Source organism: Diospyros lotus, chromosome 6, assembly GCF_014633365.1.
Source record: "Diospyros lotus cultivar Yz01 chromosome 6, ASM1463336v1, whole genome shotgun sequence".
NCBI lineage: Eukaryota > Viridiplantae > Streptophyta > Magnoliopsida > Ericales > Ebenaceae > Diospyros > Diospyros lotus.
In genome coordinates this window covers 21747668-21761248 of record NC_068343.1, presented here as the reverse complement: position 1 = coordinate 21761248, position 13581 = coordinate 21747668, and the positions used below count along the sequence as shown (strand labels likewise).

The following is a 13581-nucleotide window of genomic DNA, read 5'->3' as shown; positions in this document are numbered from 1 at the left end:
ACCTCTGGAATATGCTGGCAAAAAGAAAGAAAAATATTCGGATAAATTAGCATTGGATTAGGTAATTCTGATTGAAGGACCATCCATCTGTGGATATTGGTGTCGGAGTCCTTCCTTAGCTTTCAGACTTATCGAAAACTGAGGAACAATCGAAATTGGAACAAAACATTGATTCATTAGATGTTTCGGTTATGAATCAGGTTGGAGATGAGTGGTGATGAAGAGAACTTTCATGCATCTGATGAGATGTATGCCTGTGAAATCTATCCTAGGCTTTATCAAGTTTGTGACGGTCCACATGCAGTTAAAGAAGTTTTGATTGAACAATTTGGACCTGAACAATCTTGTATTGGCTCTAACGAAACTAATGAGAAGGCTGATGAAGTCTTAATAATAGGAATTTTGGACCTCTGTACTCTAGCAAATTATTATAGTAGGTCTAAATCTAGATATGAATGTCATGTTTCTGCCAGTGAGGAATTGACAGGACATTCTCGTCTTTTCCTCTACAATCAGGATGCCAAGAAAGGAATAGCAGTTGCTGGAAAAAGTTACTGCAACAGCATTAGAGGAGAAATTTGTTGCAGTTGAACTTTTGGTGTACGCTAGCAAGCAGGAAGCAACAGATGCTTTAAAAGCATTGTTGAAGGATGTAAATGTAGAGTCTAACTGGATTTGAGAGCAGGCAATACGAATAATCATCAATGATAAGAGGAATGGGGCTTTAAGAATTTTTGGTGAGTGTAGACAGACATTCAACGAGTACTTGAACCAAAGAAAGAAGCTGGAGGCTGAGGAAAGGCGTAATGACTCTATAAAGATCCAGGAAATTATTGGAACTTATAGATCAATTGGAGAAGGGAGCTTTGTCATGGATATCTTTGAGGACTACATGTTACTTTTGTAGGAAAAACAAAAGAGAAGGATCATAAAAGTGAAGAGGAATAGGCCTAGAAGGAGAAAGAAAGAAAGGAGGATAAATCAGATAGTGAAAGCAGGGATTGGATGAAGAACAGGGCCAGTCGCTCTAAGATCTTAGGGACAAAGACTCTCTTAAGGAGGGGGAAATTGTTATGATCTTAAGGATCCCTAAGGATATAATAGTAATTATGTATTATATGTATTTCTCTTTTGGTTGTACATTCCAGTTGTAGCAGTTGTATATTTCAGTTGTTCTAATAACTGAAAGACTAGATAGCCTATAAATAGGTTAGATTAGTTAGAGAATGTATTGTTCAATGAATAGAAATCTGTCTCTCTCAACTTCTTTGATCTCTCTCCCGATTCCCTCTGATTCTCTCCCAATTCTCCCTATTCTTTTCTCTCTTTCTCTGTTATGTCTGATTTCCCCCTCCTTCCCCTTTTTTGTCCTATCTCCCTCGATTTCTTCCAAACTTCCTCTTAAAACCCCTAGGTTAAACCTAGGTGCATGACAATTTTAATAGATTATGTGATAGAATTGTATTAGGTTACCAAAGAGATGTCAAACGGGATGTGTCATGTTGACACAAGCCATTATTGGGCCGACCCATACTTTGCCCAACATGACCCATTTTAGCTCACTAATGTTAATTTTTTTAAAAAGATTGTCACGCACCACCAGCTCTAATACCATATATTTTACTGCCGATTTAATTTTCTTGCATTAGCTATATTGTTGTAACTTTTATTTCAGTATTTCTTTGTTAGTAGATTGGGCAAATAGAATATTCTATGCATGTGGCCAGCTGGCTGTTTATTGCAACGACCGGGCTGGGAATCTGCCCTTGGGCAGCTTTCATATAGTCAGTTATCTGGCTATGGATGGTATGAAATGAGAAGTCACTGAATTCTACTTCTTCCTATCGTTCTTCTCTCTCTCTCTTTTCTCTCTCCCTTGCTCTCGAATTCCTTTCCGCGACTACTCTATTTGAGCAGCACCTATTCCAATCCTACCCGGGTTGGAAATCACGCCATTGCCACGCTTGGGTTGTGACAACTTGGTATCAGAGTTCTGATTCTCGGCCAAGAACATTGAACCAATGGCGGACGGGACCAGGATGAAGGGATTGGAGACACAACTGCAGCAAGTTAGCTCGTCTTTGGTCGATTTCCACAACCGAGTCGATCAGTTGGAGTTGGGAGCTACAAGGGAGCACAGAGTAATCGTAGCATTGGACTGCAAGGTCGAGAGCTCTATGGAAGGAATGGAACGCAGGCTGGATAGTTCCATTGTGAGAGTGCGGGAGGAGTTGGGGGCCTAGATGCAATGATTTATGTTGATGTTCACCGGGCAGCATGCAGTAAGGCTCTCACCTGATTTTTCTCTCAGGGGAAGAACTGAACCCATTCTAGGGGACCAAATAATGAACCAAGGAAGCGACCACCGAGAAAATGAGATTGAACCAGAAGAGGAAATGGAAGGATTCGTGAAGAGAAGGAGAGATGACCAAGTTAATCACCAACCACATGGATTTCCTATGCCTCGAATGGAGATACCAACCTTCGAGGGAGCCAATCCCAGATGGTGGATCAGGAGGTGTGAGAGAGTGTTTGAATGGTATAATATACCTGAGAGGCAGAGGATAACTTTGGTGTCGGCCTACTTTAACGAGGTGGTGGACGCATGGTATCAAGGATGTGTGGGAATGGGAAGGATTCACACTTGGGAAGAATTTGCAGAAAAATTGAATGAACGCTTTGGGAAAAGAAGCATGGTGGATGTGGTCGAAGAGTTTAATAAGCTGAAGCAAGTTGGGAGTGTCGAATCCTACCAAAAGCGGTTTGAGAAGCTTAAGTCACTTATGATCCACCATAATCCTCACCTGTCTGAAGCTTATTTTGTGTCTAGTTATTTAAGCGGGTTGAATGATGAATTGAGACCTATGGTAAAAGTATTGAAGCCTAGAACGGTCGAGCATGCGTCAGAAAGCGCGCGGCTACAGGAGATGGTGGTTGAAGCTCTAGTGAAGAAGCAGAAGCATCAACAAAAGAGCATGGGATTGGGGTCGTTTCCTCCGGGGAGTAGGAACTCCACTAGGGAAGCAGCCAAGGAGAATGCTGGGACAAGGAATGTGGCTGGAGAAGGATTCCCATCCTATGGTGGCTGATTGGGAGATCAAAGGAGACTGTCGGGGTTGTGCTATAGATGTGGGGACAAGTATTTTCCTAGACACCAATGTAAGAGACAAATTTTGCTGTTAGAAGGCGATGAGGAAGGGGTGCACGAAGGTGAAGAAGCTGCTGAAGAAGAGTGTGAAGGGGAGCACGATGGAGAGATCTCCATACATGCACTCAAGGGGGTCCCTAACAATAAAATAATTAAGGTTGAAGGGAAGGTGAATGACTGCAGCCTAATGATCTTGATTGATAGTGGAAGCACTCATAGCTTCCTTGATGAAGGAAGGAAGCTTAAGTGCAAGTTGGCCAGTACACTACCACTGAGTGTAACCGTGGCCAACAGAAGCAGGGTAATAAGCAAGTCAACATGCCGAGGATTCTGCTGGGAGATGCAGGGAGAACCATTCGAGGCAGACTTGAGACTGTTGGGCTTAGGGGGTTGTGATGTCGTTTTGGGCGTAGATTGGATGAAAGAAGTTAGTCCTATTAGCTTTGATTTTAATAGGATGGAAGTCTCCCTCGAGAAAGGAGGGAGAAGACTGACTCTGTCTGGAGGAAGGGAAGCAGGAGTATGCAAGATGATAACTGGAAAAAGGGTCCAAAAGGTATTTAAGAACAAGTGGGGGAGGTTAATGCAATTGTTTTCAATTGTGTCAATAGAGGAGGCGTCGGGCAGTGCTAGGCCAGGAGAGGCCTATTTCAGCATCAAGACTCCAAACACCCCTGCGGAACAGGTACAAAACACTGCCTTACTTGATAAATTGCTGATTGAGTTTAATGATCTATTCCAAGAACCAAAAGGACTACCCCCCAACCGTGAGTTTGACCATGTTATCCATCTTAAACCTAACTCGGAGCCTGTTAATGTGAGATCCTACAGATACCCACCCATTCAGAAATCTGTTATAGAAACTATGGTTAGGGAAATGTTGCAACAGTCCATTATTAAACCTAGCCATAGCCCTTTTGCTTCTCCAGTTTTATTGGTGAGGAAAAAAGATGGTTCATGGCGCTTTTGTGTGGATTACCGCCAACTTAACGCCATAACTATCAAAGACAAATTCCCTATACCTTTGGTGAAAGATCTCTTGGATGAACTAAGTCAAGCCAAATTCTTTTCTAAACTTGATCTTTGCTCGGGTTATCATCAAATTAGGATGAAACCCGAAGACACCCCTAAAACAGCCTTTAGAACGCATCATGGGCATTTTGAGTTTTTAGTGATGCCATTTGGGCTCACTAATACTCCTGCCACCTTTCAATCACTAATGAACCGAATCTTTGAGCCTTACCTAAGAAAAATTATATTAGTTTTCTTCGATGACATACTTATCTATAGCCTCTCTTTTGAAACTCACCTATAACACCTTAAAACTACATTTGAGATCCTTAAATCCAATAAGCTCTATATCAAGAGGTCTAAATGTGCTTTTAATCAAAGCCAAGTGGAGTACTTGGGGCATGTGATATCAGAAAATGGAGTTAGCACCGACCAAAGCAAGATAGAGGCAATGTTGAATTGGCCAAAACCCAAATCAGTCCGAGCTTTAAGGGGATTCTTGGGCCTCACAGGTTACTACCGTAGATTTGTCAAAGAATATGGGGTCATTAGCAAGCCATTAACTGGACTCTTGAAGAAAGAAGGGTTTCAGTGGGGTGAAAAAGCTGACATGGCCTTTGAAAGGGTAAAGGAGGCGGTAAGTAGAGTACCCACTTTGGGGCTACCTGATTTTGGCAAACCTTTTGTATTGGAGACAGATGCATGTGCAACCGGCATTGGGGCAGTGTTGATGCAAGAAGGGAGACCGCTAGCCTTTCTTAGCCGTGCACTAGGACCAAGGCATGTGGGGTTAAGCATATATGAGAAGGAGTTCCTGGCTGTGTTAATGGCCGTTGATAAATAGTGGCATTATTTTGAAAGAGGGAGGTTTATAATTAAAACTGACCATGAAAGCTTAAAGTTTTTATTACAACAGAAATTGCACACTCAGCTGCAAAAGAAGGGGATGCCCAAGCTTATGGGGTTGGACTATGTGATCCAGTACCGAAAAGGGAAAGAAAATGTGGCTGCCGATCCTTTGTCCAGGTGTTATGAGGTTGGGGAAGTGGCCCTAATAACTACGGTGGTCCCGGAGTGGTGCAAGGAAATTATTGACAGTTATGAAGGGAATGCAAGGATTAAACAGATACTGGAAAGAGTTGCTACGGGCAGCAAGGAGGGGGATGGATATAGCTTGGGTGGAGGAGTGCTGAGATACCATGGAAGGATAGTGGTTGGAGATGATGATGTTCTCAAGGAGAGGATATTGCGATCCCTTCATGAGTTAGCCTTAGGAGAGCATTCTGGAGTGCAGAACACCTACTTAAGGGTAAAACAATTGTTTTATTGGCTAGGTCTTAAAGTAGAGGTGAAGAAATTTGTCATGGCTTGTGAGGTGTGCAAGCAGTGCAAGAGTGAGACGGTAGCTTATCCTGGGCTTCTACAGCCCTTACCGATTCCGGACCAAGCTTGGGAAAGCATCTCTATGGACTTCATTGAAGGGCTGCCAAAGTCCGAGGGAAGGGACAACATCTTGGTAGTGGTTGACAGGCTCACAAAGTTCGCATACTTCATAGGGCTAACACATCCTTTTACAGCCCAAGATGTGGCTCGTGTCTTCTTGGATCAGGTGGTTAAGGTTCATGGGGTCCCAAAGACTATTATTTTTGACCGAGACAAAGTGTTTACCAGTATTCTATGGCAAGAGCTCATGAAGGCCTTGGGAACGAGGTTGAACATGTCTACAACTTATCACCCTCAAACGGATGGCCAAACCGAGAGGGTGAATCAAAGTTTGGAATCTTATCTAAGATGCATGAGTTTCCTGCACCCTAAAGAGTGGCATAAGTGGTTGCCAATGGCATAATGGTGGTACAATTCTAACCACCATTCATCACTCAAAATATCACCATTCGAGGCTCTTTTTGGGTACCTACCTCCCTCCCTTAATATCGACTGTGGGAAATTACTCAACAGTGGCTAAAGTGGAAGATTATTTGCAGCAAAGGAAAAGGGTATTGCAGCAGATAAAAAGGGAGTTGGCATCCACTCAAAATAGGATGAAACAAATATCTTGACTGCAGAAGAAGTGACCGAGAGTTCGAAGTGGGTGAGGAAGTCTTCCTAAGGCTACAATATCCTCATCTTAAATCCATTTCGTCTGGGCCTGTATCGAAGCTTAGCCCAAAGTATTTCGGGCCATTCCCTATAATTGCCAAGGTTGGCTGAGTGGCTTATCAACTGAAACTTCCAGAGGAGTCTCGCATCCACCCTGTCTTCCATGTTTCGCTATTGAAGAAGTCAGCCGGATCACAGCTGGTGAGTCTTATGCTGCCACAACTACCTAAAGAAGTCAGGAGAATAGTTGAGTTGGAGGTGATATTGGATCGCCGAGTCATCTACAGGTAGGGGGCACCTATAATACTAGTGTTGGTTAAATGGCAGGGCGCAGGAGAGGAAGAGAGCACATGGGAATACCTACCGCAGCTGCTGGAGCAGTTTCCCAAATCCGCCAGCCTCCTCAGCCTTCCTTGAGGACAAGAAAGGGCTAACGGGGGGGGGGGGGGGGAATTGTCACATGTCACCAACTCTAATACTATATATTTTACTGCCGATTTAATTTTCTTGCATTAGCTATATTGTTGTAACTTTTATTTTAGTATTTCTTTGTTAGTAGAGTGGACAAATAGAATATTCTATGCATGTGGCCAGCTGGTTGTTTATTGCAATGGCCGGGCTGGGAATCTGCCCTTGGGCAGCCTACATATAGTCAGTTATCTGGCTATGGATGGTATGAAATGAGAAGTCACTGAATTCTACTTCTTCCTATCGTTCTTCTCTCCCTTCCTTGCTCTCAAATTCCTTTTTGCGACTGCTCTGTTTGAGCAGCACCTATTCCAATCCTACCCGGGTTGGAAATCACGCCATTGCCACGCTTGGGTTGTGACAAAGATATAAAACAATTTTTTAATGGATACAATAAAAGTATTTTATTGAATAATATTTTGATCATTTTATTGAAAAATCATACAGAAGTTTACATAACAGAATTTCTTGTATTGAATAGTGTGTTAAATTGTTTCACTCCAAAGAATAAATTTACAGTGAATAATGAATAACAAATTATTGACTTTGTACAAATGACAAAATTTAATCATCTTTATTCTTTACTCTTCAATTACTGGGTCTTTGGCATTATTTTACAGTTGACATATAGAATTCCATCTAGCTTTAATGTGTAATAGTAATCTTTTATATGAGGCACCAACTGGCTATATTCTATTTTTAAAAGAACTTCTCTCTTTAAAAAAGGAACGAGGACATATAAAAGATTATTATCAGACATTAAAACTAGATGGCATTATATGTACCAACTATCAAATAGTTGCTAGGAGCTTTCATTTTCCATATTTAGGTGCCCATTCACCACTATTTAGCAGTTGATATGTATATTCCATCTAGTTTTACTGTCAAATAATAATCTTCTAGACAATCAAAATTTAAAACTAGATGGAACTCTGCATACAAATCTTACATTTTTATACTCCCAAGTCCCAACAACTATTTAATAGTTGATGTTTAAAGTTTCATCTAGTCCTAATGTTAAATTAAAATTTTGATAAACCATACCAACTGACATTTTTCCATTTTAAGATTTTTAAAAATAGAATAATGTCAGTTGGCATGCCCTATAAATGATTATTATTAGACATTAAATGTTGATGAAACTTAAACTATCATCTATTAAATAGTTATGAGTCTAAAAATGCTATAACAGAGATTTTGAGACAACAATAGAGGAGAGGAGAGGAGAGAGAGAGAGAGAGAGAGAGGGGGGGGGGGTGGAGGCATTTAGAATTTTGGCCTATAAATATGGTTTCTTGGTGTAATCCAAATTTATGCTTTTTTGAGAAACAAATGTTTAATATTTGGAAGATCTCTCTCTCTCTCATTCTTCTTTCTTGCCCTTTTTTTATTTCTTCCCTCTTCTTTGCTATTCTTCTTCCTGGTGTTTTTACTGTTGTGGATCCGTGTTTACATCTCTTCTGCTTCTCCTAATTTCCCTTTATTACTCTCTTCCTATCTTCTTTTCATTCCTTAGTTCCCACCATTTCCATTATAGTATGGATATCTCTCTCTAAACTCCCAAAAGCACTTAAATTATGCTCCATCCTGATGAACCACAAATACAGAAAAGGGAAGCATCATTGAAGAGCATCTCAACTGCTGCTTAGGCACGCCTGGCTCCAGGGACAAAGTGTCTCCAAAATAGATGTGAATGTAACCCAATGAATCCTAAAAATAAAGAAGAAAGGCTTCAAGTATCTTGAGCTACTGTACAGTTACAAAAAAGTTGTTAATGAATTATAGTTTTTAGAATAAGTTAATACTGGATTAGATATAAAAAAAATTGAAGCAGGAACCAATACCCAAAAATGTAGGGATAATGAGAAATAAAGAGATAATTTGGAATCCAATGAGAAACGTAATAGGAATTATGTGGAAAAGTTCGTAATGCTAAAGCAACTTTAGGGATTCTTATTAAATAACTTATTAAAATGCTCTAAGAGATATATAATAAATTAGAATAGACATTTACTTTGAAACGTGATCTAATTAACATAAATATTGTTAGATCAAGTTCTCCAAATAATTCTTGCAGAGTTCTTTCGTAGTTTCCCTTGAGTTTTTCTGGATTTTCCTCTGGTGTTCCAAAGCTATCCTAAATGTTTCCTTAAAAGTTTCCTGAATGTCCCCTTGAAGTCAAAAACAATTTACTTGAAGTTTCATCAGAGTTGTACTCATTTCAGAAAGGTACTTCCACTGAAGAGTGCTTCTCCACCTATTTTTTGAGTTTCTCTGTACTATGCAATGGAATTTTCTTCTGTTTATAGATGAAGCACCATTGCTGCACGACCTGTCTCCTACTCTAATTGTCAGCCATAAAGATCAATCTGTGTGAAGCTGTTTGAACAGAGGTCATCTTGGAATTGGTTTTTGATCTTCATAACCTTTTCCTTGGAAAGTCCACTCTCCATTGATCACATAGAACCTTGTACAATGAATAAGGATCCTCTTTTAGATGAATGCCAAATCTCTCTGTCTTCCTCTTGTCCATAGATAGGGTGCTAATGTAACAAACCAAATATAGGGACAAGAGTAAATTTCCAAATATTGAAGAAATGTCTATTTCCTCCCCTTTTTCTGGAATTCTTTTTTTTTTTTTTTTGGGGGGGGGGGGGGACCGTACCACCATCATGGAAAGATATACAAGCTTGTTTCTGATGATATTATTGAGGTGAATGGACATCTGACGTAATGAGCTATTTCCACATCAGTTATCTAGACAAAACATCACTATTCTTGCCACCTACCTTAAACAAATTGCGGTTGCAAAAGTAATCCCACTCATATAATTTTCCTTAAATGCACAATCAATATGGGGTCCTGATCACCCCAGTAGACCAATTTCCCTATAAAACTATATTTATGCTCACTAATTGCTGCCAATGCTTCCTGTCCTTCATAAACCTGGAAAGCCGCTTCGCCAACAAGGCTTTATTGAAGAGTGCCTGCCTTTTGATTTCCAATCCTCCCCTATCAATGGGCAAGCACACCTTGCTCCCTTCTACTAAATGGTACTTAAAGTCCTCCCTCATGGCTCCCAAAGGAAAGTCTCTTTGTAACTCTAATCTTATAATTCACTATCTAGGTACAGTAAATAAGAAAATGTTCACTATCTAGGTACAGTCACTCGGTTATTAATTCTTCTTGTTCTTCTCTGTCCCTCCGAGTAGGAATGAAAGCACCAGGGGTGGGGGGGGGCACTAGTTTATGCACAAAGCAAAAAAAAAAACATGTTCACCACTAAAGGGAAGGTGATATATGAAAGATAACTTCTATATATATATATATTTGCTTTCTGACATAAGATTAATGGAATAATTCACTGCAGGTACTTTGAAGGACAGTTCACTTCTATATCTGAAATAGATGTGGAAACTACTCTGGAGTCTCCACATGTTAGAGTTACAGAGGCAGCGGAGAAGGTTCATTCTCAATTCATTTCTTATTTCTTTAGTTAAGTACATATGAACTATGTTATGCGGAATCTTTAATTTGTGAAGTAGTCTTGTCAGACCCATGACGCTTGAGATAGGGCATGGGGTTTGTGTTCCCTATGGCTAGTTTGATGTTGGCTTAATAGATATGCTAAAATAAAAGAGGTTTATAGAACTTGCATATGCCTATTCTACAATAAAAAGTTGTATCCTAGCTTACAAACAGAATTAGAGTTTCAATAAATAACAAAAAAATTTAAAAAATGATACTTGGCTGTATTCTAATGTCTTTTGAAATGAGAATTGTGATGCCAAACCCCTACCCAATTCCTTGTGACACAACATCTAGGAGAATAAAGCTTTTGTCTTTTACCTTTTGGCATGCAACACTTACTTCCATTGTGCAAGAAAGTGTTCGGTGGACAGTAGAGTGGATCTGTCTTGTGTTGCCTGGAATACAGATTTTGGTATTGATGGTCTGCAACATGATGCATTTTCAATCCAAAACAATGAACTCTTTTGGTGACCCTATTGATCCTAATATTCCTTTTTTTTTCCCCTGTATTAATTGTTTTTAATGTTTTCCTAAAAAGAATAATCACGTATGATATAGTCTAAAATCTATGGATAATGTAGTTTCAGAGTGACAGTAAATATAATAAAAAAGAAAGAAAATTGGCAATGATATTTGAGCCCTGCGTTTTTATATGGCCATTTTGAAGAAAGGAAGACTAATTATACTATTTCAATAATGATATTTAATTGCTAAAAAATTAAAAGGAATAATTTTACAAGTATATTGCATGTTCCTAGCCCCCCCCCCCCCCCCCCCCCCAAAAAAAAAAAAAAAAAAATGTATATTGGATTTTGACATAGAAAAACACATGTCTACATGTGATGCTACTTTTAGAACCATGGCTTACTATTTTATGGCTCTGAGGCTCTGAACAAAGGCTCTCTTCTATAGTTATCATCAAGACCATAAGTTGACTTTGATATGCCAATTTGTAAAGCTCAGAAGCCCGCCCAACCATGCAAAATGCATAGACAGCGACACCTCTAATGGAAAGTTTCCAACTTAGATGATCTTATAAAATTAAGCTGTTGTCTGTTGCTAATAAATGGTAAATGGTAATAATGAGGATCTGTCCATTCATATATGATTGGAAATCAAGATTATAAATTTTGTTCATTGATATTAGGATTTAGGCTATTTTTGAATTTGGACTTTAGATTTTAGATTTTTTTGACATTTATTTTGTTAGGATAATTATAACTGGAGTAATTTGATTGGATATTAGTTTTTTTAAAACATATTTGATTAGGTTTTAGATTCTTGGACTTTTATCTTTTATTTTGTTGAGATAGTCATAGTTAGGTTAATTATAAATTTAGTTAGGGTTGGATTTTAGCCTATAGATAGGCTTATATCTAATCAACAATTACGCTTATTTGATATTCAATGCAATTGTGATTTTTTCTCTTGAAATCTCTCTATTGTCTCTTTCCCTCTTGGCTTTTGCTTTTACCCTTGATTTCTTCTCTCTCTCTTTGAATTTCTACAATCCTCCACCTCAATTTACCTGTAGTCCTTGCTTCTAAAAGGTCTTTCAAGTGAAAAGCTTAGTTGGGAAAATGTATGTGTTTTTGTGTGTGTTGATTTTGCTGCCTTTTGGCACTTCATTATTATTCTTTTTGTTGGAGAATCAATCTGCCGAAGTTCATTCCAATCAATCTCCTATGATTGTGGGATTGGTTGCCGTGCTTACTGTTTGACTTTTTGTACAGATTTGATTGTGCTTCCTTTTCTCATAATTTCCTTTTTTTAATCTTTCCTATTTTGTAAATCCCTACTTGTATATATAGGGTGATCAACCCATTGTATGAAATATGCGAAAATTATAGTTCTCCATGGTATTAGAGACATCTTCCTAGGGTGTTTTTCCGGCCTTCATTGCCTTCCTTTCCAACTCCTTTTGTTTCTTTGGCCTTCATTGCCAGTTGTTTTGCCTTCATCGTTTCTAGTGCTTCTTGGCATCTTACCTGTTGGCCTTAATTGCCGCTGCCACGTTCCTAGACTCTGACATCGTTGTAGTTCTGCGGTGCACATCCTTCAATTGTAGGCCTTTATCGTCGACATTCCTTCATCCTCGTGCGTCGCTCATCTTTGACGTCAGCTCTATTCGCCCTCGCCGTGGCTGTTGCGTACATCCCTGTCACTTTTGCATCTGGTTACAACGTCCCTCGTCAATAGTTCATCTCTGACTCTCCTACCGCCATCAACACGTCTGGGTCTTTTTTCGGCCTTCATAGCTAAAAGATCTCTAGCATCACTCTTGTCCGTTATCGCTGCCCTAGATCGAAGAAGCTGCTCAAGTTGTCTGTTCAGCCTTCATTTCTCCGGTTGTTCACCCAGGCATCTCCGGTGTAGCAGCATCCTTGCTCCGGCGCGTTGCTGCGACCTTGCTATGAATCAATCTTTGATTCCTTCTTGCTAGCAAGGTTAATTAGTTTGCTGTCTCATCGTCTCTGCCTCTTGTTTTGTTAAGATGTCTTCAATCTCTGCAACTAGCAACCCTAGCTCCACTTCGATTGATCCTAACACTTGTATGCTGTTTTGTGTCATTCACAACATTGCAGTGAGCGACCTCTAGAATCTCAACCCATCCTACAGGTTAGATGGAAGAAACTATTTGCAGTGGTCTCAAGATGTGAGGACATTAGGACCACAACAAGACGACCTGAGATTTGCAACATGGGACGAGGACTCAACAATCATGTCATGCTGTGGAACTCTATGCAGCCCTAAATCAGCCACAACTGCATGTTTCTATCAATTTCTAAGGAGGGGTATGGGAAACTGTTTGGAAAACGTACTCGAAAATGTAGGATGTAGCTTTGATGTTCGAGATCAAAACCAAAATCATGTCTACGAAATGTACAAGTTTTTTCGTGACTAAATATTACAATACACTAAATGGCCTGTGATTAGAACTTGATTACTATCTGAATTTAAAGATGAAAGACAACAAGGATGCTCAATCCTTGAAGGAATTTATTGAAAGACATTGAGTCTTTGAGTTTCTAGCAAGTCCAGTGTTCTAAAACCCGGCCGAGGCGGCATTTGGTCGCTGCGATTTCCTGCAAATCGGCACCCCTAGGCACCGGGCTCGATTAATCGGGCCCAATTGGCACCTCGGCGGCCTAGGCGTCGCCTAGCCATTGGGTACAGACACCTGTTTGGATTTGCCCTTTCGCTTTTACATCCTCTCGTCGATTTCGCTCTCTCGTCTCTGATGGACTCATCGATTTCTCTCTCTCGTCGCCGCCAATCATCTTTTTGCTTTCTCTCTCATCACCGTCACCAATCGTCTTTCTCAG

The 13581-nt window shown here is 39.9% G+C and overlaps 1 protein-coding gene across 4 annotated transcripts in view; it reads left to right on the top strand.

The window, feature by feature from the left end:
- Nucleotides 1-13581, top strand: part of LOC127803445 (RNA cytidine acetyltransferase 1-like) — a 67834-nt gene that overhangs the window by 19299 nt on the left and 34954 nt on the right. For all 4 annotated transcript variants that reach the window (XR_008023522.1, XR_008023523.1, XM_052339668.1 and 1 more), the window contains one exon: nucleotides 10095-10188. Coding sequence is in view for 2 of the 4 variants with exons in the window: in XM_052339668.1 (XP_052195628.1) it covers nucleotides 10095-10188 (94 nt within the window). In the remaining 2 variants the exon portion in view is untranslated. The remainder of the gene's footprint in view (nucleotides 1-10094; nucleotides 10189-13581) is intronic.